General features: G+C 58.2%; 1 protein-coding gene across 2 annotated transcripts in view; it reads right to left on the reverse strand.

Annotated features, from left to right (window-relative positions):
* The window catches only part of PIEZO1 (piezo type mechanosensitive ion channel component 1 (Er blood group)), a 56,095-nt gene that overhangs the window by 17,567 nt on the left and 16,279 nt on the right, over nucleotides 1-22,249 (reverse strand). For both annotated transcript variants that reach the window (XM_055554393.1, XM_055554392.1), the window contains exons 2-6: nucleotides 8,751-8,846; nucleotides 4,156-4,278; nucleotides 3,288-3,345; nucleotides 3,026-3,164; nucleotides 117-285 (exon numbers count right to left, since the gene is read on the reverse strand). In XM_055554393.1, the coding sequence (XP_055410368.1) occupies nucleotides 117-285; nucleotides 3,026-3,164; nucleotides 3,288-3,345; nucleotides 4,156-4,278; nucleotides 8,751-8,846 (585 nt within the window). The remainder of the gene's footprint in view (nucleotides 1-116; nucleotides 286-3,025; nucleotides 3,165-3,287; nucleotides 3,346-4,155; nucleotides 4,279-8,750; nucleotides 8,847-22,249) is intronic.

Below are 22,249 nucleotides of genomic sequence, written 5' to 3' on the forward strand. Positions count from 1 at the left end.
CTCCTGGCTGGGGTGGTGTGACCACCATCTCACTGGTCAGTGGGGAGCTTGGCTGCTGAGACCCCTCCCAGCGTGATGGTCAGAGGTGGGGTCCCAGCCCCCTGCCCAGTGAGTACCTGCCAGTGCGAGCAGCATGATGGCCAGAGTCCGCCCAGCTGCCACGAGCAGCCAGTGCGCTGTGATCCGGAACCGGGCGGCCAGCCGAGATCTCCGCGTGGGGGACAGTTCAGGGGCTTCCCGCAGCTCCCCCAGGGAGCCAGTGTCCAGTTCCTCACTGTCATCGTCCTGCCAAGGTCATGGGAAGAGCAGAGGTCAGGCACATGGTGGGGGAGGGGGAGGAGGGAGGAGGGAGTAGAGAGCGGGAGGGGGAAAGAAAGAAGGGGGGGAGGAGGGGGCAGGGAGGGAGAGGGAGGAGGGGGCAGGGAGGGAGAGGGAGGAGGGAAAGGGAGGAGGGGGAGGAGGGAAAGGGAGGAGGGGGGACGGAGAGGGAGGAGGGAGGAGCCCACCCCTGTGGCCATCTCCCTGGCCCCCCTTCAACACCCACTGCTGGCCCTCTGAGGTCACAGGGCCACTAGCCTGTGTGCACCAGTGCTGCCCTCCATGCCTGGTCTGCCCACCACCTTCCCATGGCCTCGCAGCCCTGGAGGCCTTCCTGGACGTGGCCCACTGCAGCAGTGACACCTTCCTGCCAAGGCCTGGCGCTCAGATGACCCAGGTGCCCCTCAGGTGGGTCTTCTTTATCTCCCACCTGCTCCAGGGGCCCCGAGGACAGGGCAGCCCACAGGCTCATGCATCTGTGCCCCAGGCCCCTGGCCTGAGAGCGCCCCAGTGGGTGTCCCCAGTGGACGCATGCCAGGACCACAGGTGCTCCTCATTCTATGGTCACAGAGCAGCTCCACACCCTACTCCTGGCCCACAGCACCTTCCTTATAAGAACGGCAATGGAGGCTTGGGGGTGGGGGGACTCAGATCACACTGTCAGGGGAGACTGCGCCAGGGGACAGCCTGCTCTCATTCTGCTGCCCATGGGGCATCTGGAGAGTGAGGTGGGCCTCCTGGGTGTCCCTGGCCAGCCCTACTGGCCTCACCTGTCCGCAGGCACGGAGACCCACCAGGGTCTGTCTCCTTGGCCCTGCCTCAAAATTTCCCAGAACAGACTCTTTCCTGGAATTGGGGAGCCTGAGGGAGGCAGAAAGAACAGCCTCTGTGTCAGAAGCCCAGGCCCTGGGTCTCCACCTGAGATGTGGGCGCTGGCCTGTGCCTCACCTGTCCTGGCCAAGGCAGCCCTCGGTTTCCAGGCTGAGAGCGTGGGGGAGCCAGGAGCCCTGGTCACACCCCAGCTCCACATCTCCCAACTGGGCAGCCTCGGCAAGCCCCCTAACCTCTCTGAATCTGTCTTCTGCCTGTCAAACGTAGGTGGGGAGCTGGGCAGGCCCCAGGGAGTGCTGCTGGGCCATATCTGTTAGTGTGGAGGGGACAGGGCAGGGCAGGAGGCCCAGCCTTGGGGTCAGAGTGGTACCCAGGGACATACCCCCCGTTATGTCGGGAAATGGGGGTGGGGGGTCAGCCCTAGAAGGCACAGCAGCCAGGCCTGAGCTCACTCCGCCCACAGCCTGGCCCCAGCTCTGGGAAAGCTGCCGTGGAAAATGACCGCTTCTGGGTGTGGGAAGAACAGAAGCAGCTGCTGGGCGAAAGGACAGGTGCTGGGGGCCGCTAGCAGCGTCCAGCCTGCCCTGGCCAGTCCCCCAGGCCGCACCCCCCACCGCAGCCCATCTGAAATGCAGGGCAGCCATGGATACACGTGTGCCAAGTTGGGATGGGCGCATGCACGCAGACACATGTACTATGGCCCTGCCAGGTGGGGTCGTCCGCAAGGGGTGCTGTGCCTGCTTCTGGCTCAGACCTTAAATGCTGGGTGCCTGTGATGCCTTGCTCTGAGGTCCGAGGGGCGATGGGCAGGGTGGAGTGGGGGGCTGGCCCCTCCCTCTGACCCAGGCATGGGGAATCAGCTAGCTCCTTCCCGTCAGAGCTGTTCCTGGAAGCCCTGGCTCTGCTAACGAGGAAACCAGAGGCTGCCCTGTGCCTGCCAGTGCCACACGCCATAGGGATGGAGGGAGCCAGCCAGTCAGGGGGCTGCCCCAGCCCCCATTCGACCCCCACAAGTACCTGGAAGAGCCGCTTGACCTCCAGGCCCCATGTCCCCTGTGAAATGGGGGTGCCAGCCTTGTCCCCCAGGACTCAGGGGATGGGCAGTCAGTTGCAGGCTGAGCCCCACCCCAGTCTGTGACAGGAAGGGCCCCCTCTCTGGGGACTGAGGCCCTCATTTCCACTAGCATCAGCAGCCTGACCAGAGGACACTGGGGCTAAGGGTGTGAGCCTGTGTCCCCCACCGCCTCCTGGGCAGGGACCCTGGATATCACAGACCTGACCCAGCCCTGGAAACCAGGTCCTACTGACAGAGGCTGAGGCTGAGTGTGGGACCCAAATGGGGCTCAAGACTACAGCCCTCATGCAGGGACAGGAGAGCTAAGCCTTCAACCAGAGGACATGGAGGAAAGACCCAGGGTGGGACTCTGATGCAGGGCCCTGCTCTAGGCCTCCTGCCTACACAGCCTCTGCCTTGTCCACAAGCCCATCGATGCCCTTGCTGTGGGTGGTGCTCCTCAAACATCTGTCTGTCTGTCCATCCGTCAGTCCCCAGATGCTCCTTGACGGCCACACACACGGCCTCCCAGCACCACTGATTCCCTGTGGCCTGCATCCCTGACGACACTCCTCAGGAGCAGCTCTTGGGGCAGATGCTGCCTGCAGCCCCCACACGTTCTGGGACCGTACGCTGCGATGCCAGTGCCCCACGGGACACACACTTGACCTCTCCGCTGCTGTCACGTCTCTCCACGGTGGGCACATACAGGCTTTTACAACTAAAATGTCCACGTTTGTTTAAGAAAAGAAAAGAAAGAAAGAAAGAGGACGTACAACAGTCCTCAAACGGCTGGGACCTGGGGTGCCCCATAGCCCTCACCGGCTCCTGGACGTGCTGGCTGTGCCGGGCTGTCCTCGTGAGGCGCCTGCAGACCCCAAGGCACAGGGAGGAGACTACTAGGATGCCCAGGTCAGGGGCCACCAGGCGGATGGCATTGGGAATGTCCTTCAGGTCCAGCCTGTAGAGGGCAGGGAGAGCCCATGGTAGGCTTAGTGGGGCTGGGGCCAGTGGGGGCACCCCAGGAGCTGGAGGCCCCCACCTCAGGCCCAGGAAATCCCTGAGGGAGACTGAGGACTCTCACCTCGTGACCCCAATGAGCCGGGAGATGGTGTCCCAGGTGATGGTGTCCCAGGTGCTGCCTGCAGAGAGAGGTGGGGGAACCAGGTCAGGCAGGTGGGTGCCAAGAAACCGTCTCGTTGCCAAGAGGCTGACTGCTCCTTGGGAGCCGGAGGGGGCACACATGGGAAGCCTGGTCTCAGAGCCACCAGGACCAGAGAGCCCTCAAGGCACCTGACTTCCAGTCTCTAAGCTGCAGGAGACACACGATCTTCACAGAATGAAAATGGGAAGCCAGGTGGGACATCCTGCCCTCCACGATCCAGGCGGGACATGGAGGTGGGAAAGCCCTCCTCCAAGCAATGGGGATGGGACCCCAGGGCTCTGTCATCTGCACACTGGGGTGCTGGAGTCAGTGGAGGTGGGAGGGCTGGGTGCCAGCTGGAGATTCTGTCCACAGGTTGAAAGGGTGCAGGATGGTGGGCGGGCAGCTCACCTGGTCTGCTGGCACCCCTGTCCCCCCAGCCTAGCCTCTATGCCTCCAATGGCTCAGGAGGAAGATGTGAGCAGGTGGGGCCTGAGAAGACCAGGGCTGTCCGGTGAGCCAGACGCCAGGCTCAGTTTGATGTTGCCGGTGTTCAGCCCAGCCCCATGGCCACCTGTTACTGGGGCAGTTAACCTGGGCCCATTTGCACTGGATATAAATAGTGGATAGACACTCAGAGGTAGACAAAGCCTGGGTGAGGCAGGGTGGCCCCTGAGGCTGGCTGACCTTGCTGAAGAATGTGAGGCTCCCTAACCCTGCCCAGGCCCTCTGGTAGCTCAGGGAGACCATTGGCTCTCCCCCAGGCCTGCTGCCCTCAAGCATCCCCCCAGGCCCCCTAGTGACTCACAGTTTGGCTCCAGAAGCTGGTCCAGGCGGGGCACAGTATGCAGGCATATCTGGAAGGTGACGTGGGCTGCCAAGAAGAGGAGGCTGAAGCCCAGCAGGGCTCGGAGGAGGCGGCCAGTGTGACCTGCAGGCAGAGTGGGCAGGGGTAAGGCCAGCACGCAGCTGAGCCTGTGGGAGTACGGGGAGGCGGAGACCAGTGAAGGCCAGTCAGCCCTGGCTTTCAGCCCTGAGTCAGGCTGTGTCCACCAGCCTATCATGGACCCAGGGTCTGTCAGCAGAGAGCTCAGGCAGCACACCCCTCCTACACCATCCCACTGATCACTCACAGCTGCCCCATGGTCCTGAGCTATCGTGACCTCACTTTACAAAGAAATGGGCGCAGGGAGGTGAAGTCACTTGCCCATAGCCATACAACAAGGAATCAGTGGAGCACAGCACACCCAGCCTGCCAGTGCTTGAGTCTCTCCCCCTACTTGGGGCATGGGACATGGGGGTCAGAGCCAGCACCAGAAGGAAAGGTCCCCTCAGGCCGGAGGCCACCTTCAGGTCTGGTCACATATCCAGCAAACATCTGTGTTGCTACTTGACCCTGGCAGCATGGTACTGCCTCACCCTCAATGTGGGCTGAAAGCATGCACCATGCAGGGAAGACCCTGTCTGACACTCAACCACAGGACTTATCAAACCTGCCCACAGAACAAAGCCTCAGATTCCCAGAGGCGACTGTACCCCAGGAATTCACATGATGGATGGGGGACAGATGGAGGGACAGACGGAGGGATGGATGATGGCTGGATGGAGAAGAGGATACACTGGATGGATGAGAGGATGTATCACGGGAATGGATGGGAGATGGATAGATGGATGAATGAATAGATTAGAGAAGGGATGGATGGCAGAAGGTCAATGAGAAGACAGAGGATGGGAAATTGGATAAATGGATGGGCAGCTGTGATTATGGACAGATGAATGGATTGGATGTATGAGAAGATGGATGGATGGGTAAATGAGGAATTGATGGGAGGATGGAGAGATGGATGAATGGGAAGAAGGATGGTGGGAAAGATGGATGGATAGATAGGAGGACAGAGAGGTTAATGGATGGGAATGGATGGATGGATGGATAGAGCAGTGGGTGAATGGATGGAAGGATGGATCAACAGGTGGAAGATGGATATACAAGTGAATGGGTGGGTGGGAGGATGGGTGGATAAATGGAATGATGGATGGAGGATGAGAGGGTAGCGGGATGGCTGACAGCAGTGTTGGGTGAGGCCGGGAGGCAGCTCTAACTTCAGAGGGTGGAGGGCAGTCAGGCTGGTGTGGGGATCCTGAGAGGGTGGGGCGGTGTGTGTGGGTCCTGGGCCACCCACTGCAGTTGCTGGAAGCCCTGCCTGCCTCTCCCCTTGATCTGGGGTCACTCGTTTGGTCTTGTGAGGCCTGCAGGGCACAGGGAGCGTGGTGGAAGGATGGTGCCCTGCCTTGGTGGGCAGGCGACCCCCACCTCTGTCGTGCAGAGGAGGGGTCACACAGAAGTGTTTCCTTCCGAAGGATCCAGGGTGCCACTCAGGCCAGAATCTCTGGAGAAGCAGGAAATGGGGCTGGGAGGCTGGGGCTTCAGGCGTGGAGGAGAGGGAGCTTGTAGGGGGTGCAGAGAGCATTTGACCAGAGTAGGCACTGGGGCTCAAGCCCCAAACCTCCCTGATCTGACCGCTCAGTACGCAAACACTCCAGGACAGCCCCACTCCCATGACCCTGTTCTGGGGCAGCCTGGGACCCCTGTGAGTGTGGTGCCCACCTGGACCCAGCTCTAGCACCATGGTGAGCTGCTGGTCGACCTCACCCTCCCAACATGAACTGGGTGAAGGGTGCTGAGGGAAGGGGAGTCCCCTACTCATCTGAGGCCCTATCACAGGGAGGATGGTCCAGAGCTGGGGGGCATGGAGGGACAGGGCCAGAGAAGGTCAGAGCCTGAGCTCGAAGCCCTGGGAATCTGCTATGCCACACCTGGCACGTTGTCCGCCCACAGGCAGGAGGGCACAGGTCTCCGGAGGACAACAGAGCCTCTCATCACCTCTTCCAAAGAGCACTGGGTCCTCCTGGGGTGCCGTTCTGCGACGTGAACGAGGTCTGCCCGCCAGGCCCTCCTGTCCACGGCCCCCAAGTCAGAGCAGAGCCCAGGGCTCCAGGGAAGTCACCCTCTCTGGACAGCAGTTGCAGGGCCTGGCTCCTTAAGTCCCTGTTAATCAGGTCACAGGAGCTGACCCTCAGGTTTCCCTGAAGCTTCTGCTGAGGCTGTGCTCTGCTGGGGCACGTGGCCCACAGTGGCAGCAAAGTGACTGAGGAAGTGCTGGAAGTTTCCTGAGGATGCACTGAAGTGGACACCCCTCTGCCCAGCACAGGGAGCTGGGGTCAAGCTGACACCCACGTGAGAATACAGCCAGGAATCAGCACCCACAGGGGACCCGGGCAGCCTCAGACCTTCCACCCAGAGCTGGCGCCAAGGCCCAGCTGCAACACGACCATGACCCTGTGGCCAGGCACTCAGGCATGGATGGGCCTCACATTTTCCTCTCTCCCACCCGGAAAAACCCAGCAGCCTCTCTGACCCTGAAGGGCCTCTGAGGCCAGACAGATGGACAGAGGGAGGTCAGGCAGGCGAGTCTTCCCAGCGCCCTAACCCTTCCCCACCCTGGACTCCTGCCCTGGCTGAGAGCCTGTGCTTCTCCCAGCGCCAATTAGAAGAAAGTGTTCCCCATCACTGCAGGGCATGAAATACAATGGAACAAACAGCTCAGAGCTGAGACCCTGGGAACGGGGTCCACGGAGAGGAGGGGAGGGCCTTGACTGCCCAGTCTTCCCAGGTTGGCCTGAGCTGCGGATTGGGGAAGGGCTGGGACAGCCAGCCATACAGGGTTGTGGCCTGGGGTCCCCCGTGGCTCCCAGCCCTACACCTGTGTGGGACCCCTCCCTGAATTCTCCCTGCACTCCAAGGTCAGGGGCCCCCCATACCAGTGCCCACGGGAGCAGAGAGTCTGACCAGACACCACAGGCCGGGGAGGGGGACCTGTGACCCTGTGGGAGGCAGGTTGACACCCCTCTAGGAGGACCCATGCCCCAATCCTGGGACCCTGTGAACATTTCCTGATGCAGCAAAGGGGAACCAGGAGTGCCAAGCAGCTAACCTTAAACAAGGGCAGCTCCTGACCACCCCCACCCAGGGCAGGCCCAGTCTTACTCCAGGGTCCCAACCATGGAGACGGGGCAGGAGGGCCCAATCAGAGTGATGGGGGGTGATGTTCAATTGGCCATTGCCAACCTGGATGATGGGGAAGGGGCGCCGAGCTGAGGAACTGGAAACAGGAACCAGATTCTCCCCAGATCCCCCAGGAGGGACCAGCCCGGTGACACCTGGGTTTTCACTCCAAGAAGCCCATGCTGGACTCTGACTCCCAGACTGTGAGCAGGGACCTGCGGGTGGCTGCTGGGTGTGAGGTGGTCTCTGCAGCCACAGGACACACCTGAGGCCCTGGGCGGCCAGCCTGCCGCCAGTACCTCCCAGGGGCAGCAGGTGTGGGCCTGGCTCCCTGCGGCGGTCTTGGTGATCCCTGCCAGGCTATTCTTCCATGACCTCTGTCCGGAATGGGATGGGGGTCACACCACTGACAATGTGCTCCCTGGGAACCCTCTTTTAAGCCTGGGCATCTCTCTTCACCCTGGGAAACCTAAGGGCCTCCCTGCCCATGGGGCACAGAGCCATCCACAGCACCTGTCCTTACTGAAAAGCCAGGACAAAAACTGACCCGGAAGCACCCCAAGAGTGGCTGGTGGGACTCCGGCCTGAAGGGGCTCCTCAACCACGCGCCCCGTGCTGTCGGCCTGCAGGTCTGCATCCCCCTTCACAGGGACCTGTCTGTGCTCCACAGGACAGGCGGCAGGGCGCCCTCCTACTCGGGGATCCTCTCCGCTCTCAGCCCCTCTCAGATAAGCCGGTTCTCTTGGCCCCACTATGCAGACTGCCCTGGGGGCAAAGGCACCCTGACAGGCTTTCCCACACATCTTGTCCGCCTGGTGGACTCAGAGGCCACCCTCCAGGAGCTCAGAACTAGGTGGGGACCGCCGGGCACCCAGTTACCCTGACAACAAGGTGGTCAGAGGAAAGCACCGCCCCAGAGAGCACCAAGCACACATGGATGGAGCCTGAGTACACAGTGGGGCAGGGGCGCTGGTGAGGTGGCTGGACTTAAGGGTTGGCCAGAGCCACTCAGGTCAGATGGGCTGCAAGGTCAGTGCTGGGACCGGGTGGGAGTCAGGGGAGGGACCTGGCAGGAAGGTGGCCCAGCCCATGGCCGGAGGAACACGGCATCGGCCCTGCAATATGAGGTCACAACAGAGATCTGAAACAGCCAAGGGTCCACCATGAAAAATGAACCTAGGACCACTCATCCTTTACCAGTGGCTCTTCAACCACAGAGAACATAACCGCTGCCCGGTTCAGCCATGGCCCAACTCTCCCCTGCCCCGGGCATCTGGAGAAAGAGCTCTGAGACCCCTGAATCCACACCCCCACCCCCACCGAGCCCCACCCGCCCTTACCTCGGATGCTGTGCCGGGAGGGGCCCGGGAACCAGGGCAGCAGCAGCAGGAACAGCAGGTAGACCAGGGAGAGCGCGTTGACCCGGAACAGGCAGGCTGCGGAGGAGACGGGACAGTCATCAGGGCTGCTCGGCAAGGGAGGACAGCCAGCCCCACACCCCAGCTGCTGCCCCGAGCCTCCCCGCCACAGGTACGGTGCTTGTCACCCCAGGAGGCTGCCCACCTCCCTCCACATGTGAGAGACCACACTCGGTGCAGGACGAGTCACCTGCCCTGGGAGCCCCGTGTCTGACCTACGTCAGGCTCTGTTTACACTGAGCAGGGGGCCCTCATGCTGCACGTGTAGCAGGACTCACCCTGCAGAGCTGCCCCCCGCCCCCAGGGCCAACACGGAAGTTTTGACAACCTCCCCACTTGTTTTCTCTCCTTTGTAAGACTTTACGTCCCCAGGCAACATACAGCACGGCTGACTTAGGGGTCTAGCTCTCTAAATCTCCTCCCTCCTGCCCGACTTCCACTTCCTGGACACCCTCGTGCACCCCCTGGGGCCGTGGCCATGTCCCCCATCACGTCTCCCAGGGGAACCACGGCATGACCCCTTCAAGCCATGCATGCATCCACAACTCACTCCCGGAAGCCTCCCCAATGCCATCCTGACAGAGTGCAGCAGATGCTGGGATTGGGGAGGCTGGGGAAATGCCAAGTGTCCCAGCTCGGGGCTCATCACCCAGAAACCAGCCCTCTCAGCCTTTCCCAGGGGCCTGAGAGGGAGCTGGGCCAGGAAAGCCAGGCTACCAGCCCAGAGGGTACTGGTATCCCTGAAAGCGGCCCCTGGCCTGGAGCCACCTCTGCCCATTCCACTCCTCAATCCACGGCCAGCAAGTGGCCCCAGTGACCTGGCCCTGCCCACCACCACCCCCACCAGCCCAGGACAGAGTGGACAGATACGGGTGCCAGTACCCACCACAGACCCAATCTCATCCCTAGACGGTCCAGCGTCATGGCCCTGTCATCGTGACTGAGCAGAGTGGCACAAGGGTAACCCCCCTGCTCAGACTGGCCTCCTGGGGGGTGCTATTCCACTTCCACTCTCACCCCTCAGGCTCCCAGGTGGGGACCGTGAACCCAGCAATAGCTGGACCTCCGCTTAACAGCCCTCTGGACGTCCTGGGCCAAGACAAGCTGACCTGAACCTGGCCACACCATCTCCCCAGAGCAGTCAACAGGGCCAGGTTGGGTGTTCAGTCCCCAAGCCCTCCAACCACCCCAGCATCAAGGTAACCTGGAGAACCATACGGGAAGAGCTGCGACCCTGAACTCTGATCAGCAGTCTTCCTTTCTGGACACCACCATGCTCTCCTGCTCCACGGAGCACCCTGACATGAAGCTGCCTCTTTCCATGAGGTATACTAGCCATAGCGACCGGCTCAATCAAAGCCTAAAACTGCTCACAATTACACAGTTGCATAAAAAACAAACAAAAAATCAATCTGATTTGGCCTGAGAAGACCAGGGAAGAGCATTTATGGCAAAGGCTTCTAACGTTCCGTTCTGTTTTCCAGGGCCGCACTTTTACCCTCTGGGCTCTGCCCCCTGCACCCACAGCACCAGCCAGGTGATGTCCACGCATCTGACCAGGTAAATTTGCTCCTAAGGGTGCATCCTGCTGGTCTCTGTACTGAGGTGTTCCTGTTCTGATCCGCCAGGGAGAACAGCGCTGGACAAGCACTTGAGCCCCTTTGACAGTGCGCACAGGCCCGTGATAGGGAGGCTAGCTCAGTGCAGCCCTGGGGAGCTCCTGGTTCTGACACCAACCCTGAGCTGGAGGGATGGTGTGGGGAGAGACGGAGTCAGAGTTTCATGATGCGGGCTGCAGCCTGGAAGACGCAAGGTTCTGGAGGTGGTGGTGCTGGCTGCACAATGCTGAGAATGCAATTAATGCCACCGAACCATCCACTTGAAAATGGTTAAGGAGGGGACTTCTCTGGTGGTCCACTGGTCAAGACTCCACACTCCCAGGGCACAGGGGTTCCATCCCTGCTTGGGGAACTAAGACTCTGCATGCTGCACGGTGCGGTCAAGTAACTAAATCAGTTACATGGTTAGGATGGTGAGCTTCATTTTATGTGTATTTTACCAAAATAAAAGAATACATGGTCCCAGAAATCAGTGAAGGATCTCAGACCAGAACCAGAAGGGCAGGAGCCACCCAAGCCCCCTCCTCTGCCACCAGTGGGGCTACAAGGCATGCGGAGCTGGGCCTCTGCCCCTTCCCCAGCCCAAGCAGAAGGAAAAGAATCTAGAAGCTCCTTCTGCCAAAAGCAGGAAATCAGAGACGAAGGGTCAGAAGGGAGGGCATGGGAAGACAGGACGGATACAGTCACCCCATGTGGGTGCTGCCGGGCACTGCCCTACCCTGAGATGGTTGCCAGGCACCAGAGTCCACATAGGGCCTGCCCTGGAGAGGGGGAACAAGGACCCCTCAGTCATTCATTCATTAGACGCAGAGCTGTCGGCCCAACGGGAGTCCTGTCTCCATAAGGATACGGCAGAGAGCTAGAGAAAGAGAGTGTCCCAGGTGGTGCTAGTGGTGAAGAACCCTCCTGCCAATGCAGGAGATGTAAGAGATGCGGCTTCCATCCCTGATCAGAAAGATCCCCTGGAGGAGGGCACGGCAACCCACTCCAGTATTCTTGCCTGGAGAATCCCATGGACAGAGGTGCCTGGCCAGTTCATAGGGTCGCAAAGAGTCAGACACAACTGAAGTGACTTAACATGCATGCATGCACTGCCAACACAGATGAGGAAACAGAGACCCTGGGGTGTCCAGGAGTACAGCCCGGCTGCTGGCCCCGCAGAGACAGGCTGAGAGACGGTCCCCCGACCAGGAAACTGGCACCACAGGCAGTTGGTGCCTGGACAAGCCCTGGACTTGACCCAGGGGACGTGAGCTGGGAACGTAGCCCAGGGTTTGTGGGCCCACTGGCCTCCAGCCCCAGCAGGGCAGCCCTGGGCCAGGATGAGAGAGGCTGAGGTCACATTCCCAGACCACCTTCCCTTCCTGTTATCAGGGCCTGGGGCGAGAGGCTAGCAGAGCAAGAGTGACAGAGGGCGGGCCTGGACACAGAGACTAGAGGCAAACTGGCCTCTTGGGGGAAGCCAGGGTGGCTCTCGCATGCTCCCTTGTTCAGAGAAAGAAATCAGGTGCCTGGGGGCAAGGGTGTTCGGATGGGAGACCAGGACTTTGGTGTAGACTCCTGGCTGCATACCCGCCCTTGGAGTCACTGGTCTAAATGCCAAGGACATGGACTCACTGTGACTCTGCAGGACCAGGAGACTCAGGGCATCTGAGCAGGCTGCCTGGAGGAGGAGGCACAGCTTTTGGTCTTGAAGGCCAACTAAGACTCAAGAGTTTTGCATCGGTCCCAGCTCCCACAGAGAAGGAAGATGCTCAGCTGGGGAGGCAGTGGGGACATTCTGAGATGGGGTACAGGCTGCTCTGCCCAGGCAGCTCCCACCTCCCCAAGAGAGCTGCCGGTGGCTGGTGACCTCATGGGGGAGATATGCCTTTTCCTGAGCAGGAACAATGGGGTGGGGGAGGGCTGTGCCTGCAGGGCTGTGCCGGCAGGAAAGGCCCTGCAACCCCTCCCCACATGCTTAACCCTTCAGAGCCTCCCTGCCCCTGTCCTGCAGGTGAGGCAAGTGAGGCCTGGGGGGAGAGACGGAGTTCTGGTCTGGCTGGTGCCTGGCCAGGAAGGGAGGCGGTGTGGAGGGTACAGACACCCGGACACTGCATGCAGAGCTGGACCCCACAGCCTGGCCTGCAGGGAGACGGGGTCCCTTGCTGGGGGCTGGACTCTAGAGATCCCAGGCCTGCACGTGGTGCCATGACACAACCCCGAGTCTGGCTTGCGTGTGCCCCCCCACCAGATGGGAGACATGTGGACAGTGAGGCCCCATCCTCTGCTCCCACGCCCAGCCCTGATTTCCCTGCCTGTGAAGGGGTGGGGGCTGCAGCTCTGCCCATGCCCTTGAGGTCCTCATCGTTACCCTCCGAGGGGTCTTTCAGCCCATCTGCAGGGAGGCCTGAGCACCATATCACCTGGCTGGTGGGACCCACACACAGGGTGGCACAGGTGGGTGACCCCAGGGGCCAGCAGAGATGGCAGGAGGAGGCTCAGAGGTCATGTCAGACCTGCATCAGCATCCAAGCTGGAAGGACGGAGGAACTGGGAGAGACTTCGGGAGAGCGCAGAGGCCAGGAGCGGGGGACGCACAGCGGCCACCACCATGACTGTCCTGGCACCTCCTCTTCGCAGATAGGGAGACAAAACAAGTCCCCGGCACAGCGGCTGACACTCCCGCCGGGGAAGTGGTGTGGGTCTAGGTGGCCCAGGGTGTAGAAGCGGGTGGGTGAGGGTCACTTCCAGGCCAGGCATTAGGACCTGCTGAACCAGCTCTGGAGGACAGCCGGCAGTGGACAGATGGGGCAGGAGGGCTGGACCAGGACTGGCAGACCTGTGGGGTCAGCTGTGGACAGGGGACGCAGCCAGAAGGCCCGACGTGGGAAACCAGGCCCCGGGAAGAGCTGCCATACCCTCCACCAGGCTAGGGACACCAGGCCCCTTCCAGGGCAGCCAGCACCATGGCACCCAGAGAAACAGGGAAGAGGATGCACGGGCGGGGGGCCCAGAGTCCGGGGCAGCTGCAGCTCCCTGGCCCTTCCTACTCTCCCCACTGGTCCTGCTCGAGGTCAAGGGGAGAAGAGCTGTGGGCCTCCGCTTGGGGATCACTTCTGGTGTAAGGTGGCTCAGGAGCCCAGAACCTGGACCCCAGACCATGAAATTCTTCCTTGAGAAACGAATGGAGGAGACCTAGTCCTGCAGGAGACAGGCCGCTCCAGGCCACTGTCTCCCCAGCCGCTGGGTGGGGTTGGAGGGCTTATAATCACCCGGAGGGGCTGCTGCCATGGGGACAGCGCCAGACGGGCAGCAGAGAGAACTAGCCAATCCCCAAGGCATCATGCAGGATGGAGGCCGCAGCTGGCAGCCACGCCCACCACCACTCCTTGTGTAAAACTTAAGTGAGAACAGACACACGCACGTGTAAACATCACAATTGCCCAGAAGAGCCATGCCAGCGGAACCAGTGTTTACCTGCACAGGAGGGACCTTGCTTGCCCCGGAGTTTCCTCCTCGGGGTGTGTTACTGGGCTTGTTGGCAGTGTGACCAAGAGGGTGAGACTGCGGGACACACCACAGAGCCGTGGGTCCGCAGACCCAGGCTTCCTGGTCACAGACGGGGCGGGAGGCTGGGGAGGATGTGCGTCACTGGAGTCCCCAGGCGGTGGCAGGACTAGGCCCGGGGTCTCCTGACCTAACAACGGGCACCCTTGGGCCACCTCTCTGCCAGCTCTTCTGGGCAGGGCCGGGCGGGGCCCAGAGGCTCAGAGTCCCCAGGGGCCTGCTGCCAGGCCACAGCAGCAGCCAGGGCAGGGGTCCCATCCGAGCCTGCCCTCCCCCAGCCTGCTGCATCTCCCGCCAGCTTGTTCACCCTGCCTTATTTGGCCTGGAGGAGAAACCCATAAACACTTCCCTACTCACTTCAGCCAGGGGCCGGTGGGTGGGGCGAGGGAGGAAGAGGAAGACAGAAGAGGGGAGATAGACATAGTGGGACCAGCCGTCCCCTGCCATCTGTGGGGCCGCATGGGCAGCCAGGCCTTGCAGCGCCCACGGCAGCGCCCACGGCACTCAGTTGCTGCACCTGCCACCACTCCCACCCACACCAACCAGGCCCCAACCCAGAGAAGACCAAGACTCAGATCAGACCCGACTTTCTGAAGAAGAGGGCGAGGAGATGGGCTGAGGGCCCCCCAGTGCCCCCTACCTCAGGGGACAGGAGCCCGGGGCCAGCACAGGCAGTGTGGGTGGCACCTCAGGGCCCCTCAGAGGGCGTGCAGGCGGCTGGGGGAGAGGGGAGTGAAGGCCCTGCTGCCCAGACCCGCCTGTGGCCAAGACACCTGGCTCTTCAGCTGCACTTCCTCCACTGCCTGCTGCCTACCCCATGCTCCATCTAGCTCGTGCCCACCTGAGACCCCGTCCCACTGGGGTACCACCTCCGCTGAAGCTCACCCGAGACCCTGTCCCACTGGGTTACCACCTCCACCAGAGCTCACCTACCTGAGACCCCATCCCACTAGGGTACTACCTCCACTGGAGCCCACCCACCTGAGGGTCGCACACAGGCGTCCAGAGGCTCCCTCCATGGCCACCCTTGGGGTGGCGGGGGTACACTGCATGGCAGGAGGGACGAAGGCAGTGCAGGGTAGCCTCCTCCAGCTCAGGGACCAAGGAGGATGGGCCCACAATGCCCTGGAGCCTCAGTGACCTTCACAGGAGTCCCCTTCCCTCCACAGTAGAAGCTGAGGCCACAGGCAAAAGGAGGCCACAGACACGGCCGCAGGCTCGTAGGGGTGCAGGACGGAGTCAGGGGACAGGAGAGGCCAAGGGACACGGCTACCTACTTGGAGCCCTGCCAGCAGCCTGGGCGCCCAGGGCAGGTGGAGGGTTTAACCACTACCGCGTCCAGGTTTAATGAGCTCGGTGTCCAGGAAACCAGGTTTCACAACTTGCCTGAGTGCACACAGGTGGCCGCCCCTTCCCCACAGCACAGGCTCCAGGAAGCATGATGACCAAACTTCCAAACAGCGCAGCCCAGGCCAGGGGACATGGCGGGGGCCAGGGGTGCTGAGAGAGCTGCTCCTGGGGTCAGGCATGGGCTTCGGGGCTGTTCACAGCCCTCCTAATTCAAAGGAGAGCCGCCCGCAGCCCATGATCTGCCAGGGAGACATGGGGGAGGGGAACTTTGGCACCTGTCCCCCACCAAGGCTGCTCAGACCCCTTCCCCCAGAGCTCAGCCTTCCCTGAAGACCCTCAAGCACTGCTGGGAATGAGCCGGCCTCCCCAGACCAGGGCCGCACTGCTGCCCCGAAAAACAGCTGCCCCTCAGGCCTGTGTCTGGAGCTTCAGGTATTCGCTGTGGCCCGGAAGGGTCAGGGTTCCCACCCCAGCTACCCCTCCACAATGGAGAGGCTGGATTCCAAGCCAGGGGTGGGAACCACATTCCACAGGGAGGGACAGAGAACCCCTGCCGGGCCCCCAGCCTCCCCGGGGCAGGAGGAGACAGCACTTATCTCAGTCTCTGCAGGTGGGACTAAGGGAGGACAGACACGCCCCTCCCACCCCTGCCCGGATGCGGCTTGACCATGCGGCCCTCCCCAGCGCCTGGTGCCCAGGGCCTGGCAGACACATGGGTCACTGCTGGGGCTTCACGGAGAGCCACAGTGAGCAGGTAACGGTCAGCCGTGTCCCCAAGGCCAGCACCCAGCAAGAGGAACCCACCCTCCACAAGGGCAGACAGGGTCCGCCGGCCTCTCCATGCGGGTCGGCTCTGGGCATGGCTCCTGCCCTCCTGGACTCCCCAGGAACAGGCAGGACCCTCTCCAGCCTCAAGGAAAGGGGCTTCCAGCTGAGCTGCACCCCCAGACTGAGGGGAGTACACCCCACTGCACTCCATTGCACACTGCCACCCCCAACTCCAGGCTCTGTGCCAGCAAGGGGCTCCTGCTGGCCATTAGTCAGGAGCAGAAGCTGAGGCCTGGCAGGGTCCACATTTAGACCTTAGGGCCTCCCACAGCCCGCTGCTTTTCCTGTGATCAAGTTCTGACCACCTCCTCCAGGCACCAGCCTCACTCAGCCAGGTTCCACCTGCTCTCCCCCAGACCTTGTCCCCAGCCCCCCAGATCAGATCAGATCAGATCAGTCGCTCAGTCGTGTCCAGCTCTTTGCGACCCCATGAATCACAGCACGCCAGGCCTCCCTGTCCATCACCAACTCCCGGAGTTCACTGAGACTCAGGTCCATCGAGTCAGTGATGCCATCCAGCCATCTCATCCTCTGTCGTCCCCTTCTCCTCCCGCCCCCAATCCCTCCCAGCATCAGGGTGTTTTCCAATGAATCAACTCTTCGCACGAGGTGGCCAAAGTACTGCAGTTTCAGCTTCAGCATCATTCCTTCCAAAGAAATCCCAGGGCTGATCTCCTTCAGAATGGACTGGTTGGATCTCCTTGCACTCCAAGGGACTCTCAAGAGTCTTCTCCAACACCACAGTTCAAAAGCATCAATTCTTCGGCGCTCAGCCTTCTTCACAGTCCAACTCTCACATCCATACATGACCACAGGAAAAACCATAGCCTTGACTAGACGAACCTTTGCTGGCAAAGTAATGTCTCTGCTTTTGAATATGCTATCTAGGTTGGTCATAACTTTTCTTCCAAGGAGTAAGCGTCTTTTAGTTTCATGGCTGCAGTCACCATCTGCAGTGATTTTGGAGCCCCCAAAAATAAAGTCTGACACTGTTTCCCCATCTATTTCCCATGAAGTGGTGGGACCGGATGCCATGATCTTCGTTTTCTGAATGTTGAGCTTTAAACCAACTTTTTCACTCTCGACTTTCACTTTCATCAAGAGGCTTTTGAGTTCCTCTTCACTTTCTGCCATAAGGGTGGTGTCATCTGCATATCTGAGGTTATTGATATTTCTCCCAGCAATCTTGATTCCAGCTTGTGTTTCTTCCAGTCCAGCGTTTCTCATGATGTACTCTGCATATAAGTTAAATAAACAGGATGACAATATACAGCCTTGACGAACTCCTTGTCCTATTTGGAACCAGTCTGTCGTTCCATGCCCCCAGGAGCACCCCAAACCCCGTGTATCAGCTCACAGGGGATGGACAAGCAGCCCCCAACAACCAGAGCGCCCATGTGCCCCCTGCAACAAGGTGCCTGCCTGGCGGATGCAGACAGAAGTGGCCGTGGTGACAGACAGCAGCCCAGGTGCTCAGCTCTGCGTAAACAAGGATGCTCACGACCCAGGCACTCCCACCCCACCCCAAACCTCAAGCCAATTGATATGATGGGGTTCCTACGGGGGTGGGCCCGGCATGGGGTCCCCTTGAGATGCCCTGTCCACAGTGCCAGGAGCGGGGTGAGGAAGGGCAGTGCCATATAGGGGACCCTCCTGAGCCAGCACTGAGGCATGTCGGCACTGGGGCCTGAGGTAGCCTCAGCCACCAGCATGCCTCCCACAGCCTCAGCCAGGGCCTCCCATCCCCGAGCAATGTGAACAGGTCACAAGGTCATGGAGAATGCGGGGAGAATGGGGAGGAGACGTGAAGCCACAGGAGGTGCTGCTCACACGAGTCTGGACAGAGCCTCCCCTCCGGGGTGGGCAGGCCCTGGACCCGGGCCTCCTGCACAGACAGGGCTCCCAGGGCTCTCCAGCCAGCGGCCCAGATCCTCCCCAAAGTTCTTCACTGTGACCAGATGTGGCAGAACCCGTCCTACAGAGCCGTGGTCCTCCCAGTGGATTCCCAGGCCACCCCATCGCATCCCCTGTGGATCTGGCAGCGAGGCCCAGCTTGCCCAGCCCTGCATGTTGTGACATGGCCCTGCGGGACTTGCCTGCAGACAGAAGGTTACCCAGACATGGAAAGAAGCAGGTGCGTGGTTCTCCCAACAAACGGTTACTTGTGGCACCCCCTGCTACAGCCTAGCCTGACCTGTGGCATCTTGGCAAACAGTGCCCCCCAAGTACCCCCAGGAGAACAAGCTGCCTCCCTGAGTCCTTCATCTCCCGCAAGTGGAGGCGACGTCCACTGTGAGGCTGGCCTCAGCAGCCGGGGCTGAGGCCTCTGAAGGCTGAGGTGCTGACTCAGAGCGCCCGCCCTGTGATTCAGCACCCCAGTCCCTCAGCCTCTCCGGTCTGGCTAGTGCAAACAGCCCCAGAGCCCGGTCACAGTCCCCCCACTCTCCAGGGCCCTTCCTGGCATCTAGTGAGGAATGCCACCCAGCCGCCTCGGCTGGCAGGTGGGGGCGGGCTCACTGGCTGAGGGAGGCAGGCTGGCCAGCAAGAGAGGGTCCACAAGTGCCTTCAGAGCCCTGCCCTCCCCATGAGGTGGGACCTGGGGGAGAACAGTGTCCTTGCCTGGGCATTTATTTATTTTCAACCAGTTTATATTTTAAATTGGGATAAAGCTGCTGTATGACATATTGGTTTCTACTGTACAACCACGTGAATCAGCTATACATATACATAATCAAACACCATCTTCCAACAACACAAGAGACAACTCTACACATGGAAATCACCAGACGGTCAATACTGGAATCAAATTGATTATATTCTTTGCAGTCGAAGATGGAAAAGCTCTTATACAGTTGGACAAAATAAGACCTGGAGCTGACTCATATCATGAGTGCCTTACACTGAAGAAAGCAGGGAAAACCACTAGGCCATTCAGGTTTGACCTAAATCAAATTCCTTATGATTATACAGTGGAAGTGATGAATAGATTCAAGGGATTAGATCTGATATGGTGCCTGAAGAACTATGGATGGAGGTTGGTAACACTGTACAGGAGGCAGTGACCAAAACCATCCCAAAGAAAAAGAAATGAAGAAGGCAAAATGGTTGTCTGAGGAGGCCTTACAAATGGCTGAGAAAAGAAGAGAAGTGAAAGGCAAAGGAGAAAAGGAAAGATATACCCAACTGAATGCAGAGTTCCAGAGAACAGCAAGAGATAAGAAAGCCTTCTTAAGTGAACAATGCAAAGAAACAGGAAAACAATAGAATGGGAAAGACTAGAGATCTCTTCAAGAAAACTGGAGATACCAAAGGAACATTTCATGCAAAGATGGGCACAATAAAGGACAGAAATAGTAAGGAGCTAACAGAAGCAGAAGAGATTAAGAAGGGGTGGCAAGAATACACAGAAGAACTGTACAAAAAAGGTCTTAATGACCTGGATAACCACAATGGTGTGGTCACTCACCTAGAGTCAGACAGCCTGGAGTGTAAAGTCAAGTGGGCCTTAGGAAGCATTCCTACAAACAAAGCTAGTGGAGGTGATGGAATTCCAGCTGACCTATTTAAAATCCTAAAACATGATGCTGTTAAAAGTGCATCAGTCAATATGCCAGCAAATTTGGAAAACTCAGCAGTGGCCACAGGACTGGAAAACATCAATTTTAATTTCAATCCTAAAGAAGGACAATGCCAAAGAATGTTCAGACTACCATACAAATGTGCTCATTTCACATGCCAGTAAGGTAATGCTCAAAATCCTTCAAGCTAGGCTTCAACAGTATGTGAACTGAGAACTTTCAGATGCATAAGCTGGATTTAGAAAAGGCAGAGGAACCAGAGATCAAATTGCCAACATCCACTGGATCATAGAAAAAGCAAGAGAATTCCAGGAAAACATCAACTTCTGCCTCATTGACTATGCTGAAGTCTTTGGCTATGTCAGTTCAGTTCAGTTGCTCAGTCATGTCTGACTCTGGACCCCATGGACTGCAGCACCTCAGGCTTCCCTGTCCATCACCAACTCCCAGAGCTTGCTCAAACTCATGTCCATCAAGTCGGTGATGCCATCCAACTGTCTCATCCCTCTATAGTCCCCTTCTCCTCCTGTTTTCAATCTTTCCCAGCATCAGGGTCTTTTCTAATGAGTCAGTTCTTCGCATCAGGTGGCCAAAGTATTGGAGCTTCGGTTTAACATCAGTTCTTCCAATGAATATTCAGGACTGATTGACTGGTTTGATCTCCTTGCAGTCCAAGAGACTTTCAGGAGTCTTGTCCAACACCACAGTTCAAATGCATCAATTCTTCAATGCTCAGCTTTCATTATGGTCTAACTCTCACATCCATAAGTGACTACTGGAAAAACCATAACTTTGACTATACAGACCTTTGCCGGTTTGTCACAGTTTTTCTTCCAAGGAGCAAGCGTCTTTTAATTTCATGGCTGCAGTCACCATCTGCAGTGATTTTGGAGTCCAAGAAAACAGTCTCTCACTGTTTGCATTGTTTCCCCATCTATTTGCATGAAGCGATGGGACTGGAAGCCATGATCTTGGTTTTCTGAAATGTTGAGTTTTAAGCCAACTTTTTCACTCTCCTCTTTCACTTTCATCAGGAGGTTCTTTAGTTCCTCTTCGCTTCCTGTCATAAGGGTGGTGTCATCTGCATATCTGAAGTTACTGATATTTCTCCCGACAATCTTGATTCCAGCTTGTGCTTCATCCAGCCCAGCACTTTGTATGATGTACTCTGCATATAAGTACTCTTGCCTGGAAAATCCCATCGGGGGAGGAGCCTGGTGGGCTGCCATCTATGGGGTCACACAGAGTCAGATACGACTGAAGTGACTTAGCAGCAGCAGCAGTACTCTGCATATAAGTTAAATAAGCAGGAGTGGATCACAACAAAATGTGGAAAATTCTTAAAGAGATGAGAATACCAAACCACTTTACCTGCCTCCTGAGAAATCCGTATGCAGGTCAAGAAGCAACCGTTAGAATCAGACACAGGAAAACAGACTGGTTCCAAATTGGGAAAGGAGTACGTCAAGGCTGTATATTGTCACCCTGCTCGTTTAACTTTACCCAGAGTACATCATGCGAAATCCTGGGCTGGATGAGTCACAAGCTGGAATCAAGATTTCCAGGAGAAATTTCAATAACCTCAGATATGCAGATGATACCATCCTAATGGCAGAAAGTGAAGAGGAACTAAAGAGCCTCCTGATGAAGGTAAAAGAGTAAAAAAGCTGGCTTAAAACTCAACATTCAGAAAACTCAGATAAATGGCAATCCCATCACTTCATGGCAAACAGATGGGGAAACAATGGAAACAGTGGCAGATTTTATCTTCTTGGGCTCCAAAATCACTGCAGATGGTGACTGCAGCCATGAAACTAAAAGACACTTGCTCCTTGGAAGAAAAACTGTGACAAATATAGACAGCATATTAAAAAGCAAAGACATCATTTGCCAACAAAGGTCCATATAGTCAAAGCTATGGTTTTTCCAATAGTCATATATGGATGTGAGAGTTGGACCATAAAGAAGGCTGAGTGCCGAAGAACTGATGCTTTCAAATTGTGGTGCTGGAGAAAATTCTTGAGAGTTCCTTGGACTGAAAGGAGATCAAACTAGTCAATCTTAAAAGAAATCAACCTTGAATATTCACTGGAAGGACTGATGCTGAAGCGCCAATACTTTGGCCACCTTATATGAAGAGCCGACTCATTGGAAAAGACCCTGACGCTGGAAAAGACTGAAGGCAGGAGGAGAAGGGGGTGACAGAGGATGAGATGGTTGGATGGCCTTACTGACTCAAAGGACATGAGTTTGACCAAATTCTGAGAGATGGTGAAGGACAGGGAAGCCTGGCGTGCTGCAGTCCATGGGGTCACAAAGAGTCAGAGATGACTTAGCAACTGAACACCACCAATACATAATCCCGTCCCTCAGGGGCCTTCCTCCCACCCCTCTAGGTCACCACAGAGCACCAAGCTGAGCTCCCTGGGCTACACAGCAGCTTCCCACCAGCTGTCTGTTTTACACATGGTGGTGTATATATGGTAATGCTACTCCC

This window comes from Bubalus kerabau, chromosome 17, assembly GCF_029407905.1.
Source record: "Bubalus kerabau isolate K-KA32 ecotype Philippines breed swamp buffalo chromosome 17, PCC_UOA_SB_1v2, whole genome shotgun sequence".
Classification (NCBI taxonomy): domain Eukaryota; kingdom Metazoa; phylum Chordata; class Mammalia; order Artiodactyla; family Bovidae; genus Bubalus; species Bubalus kerabau.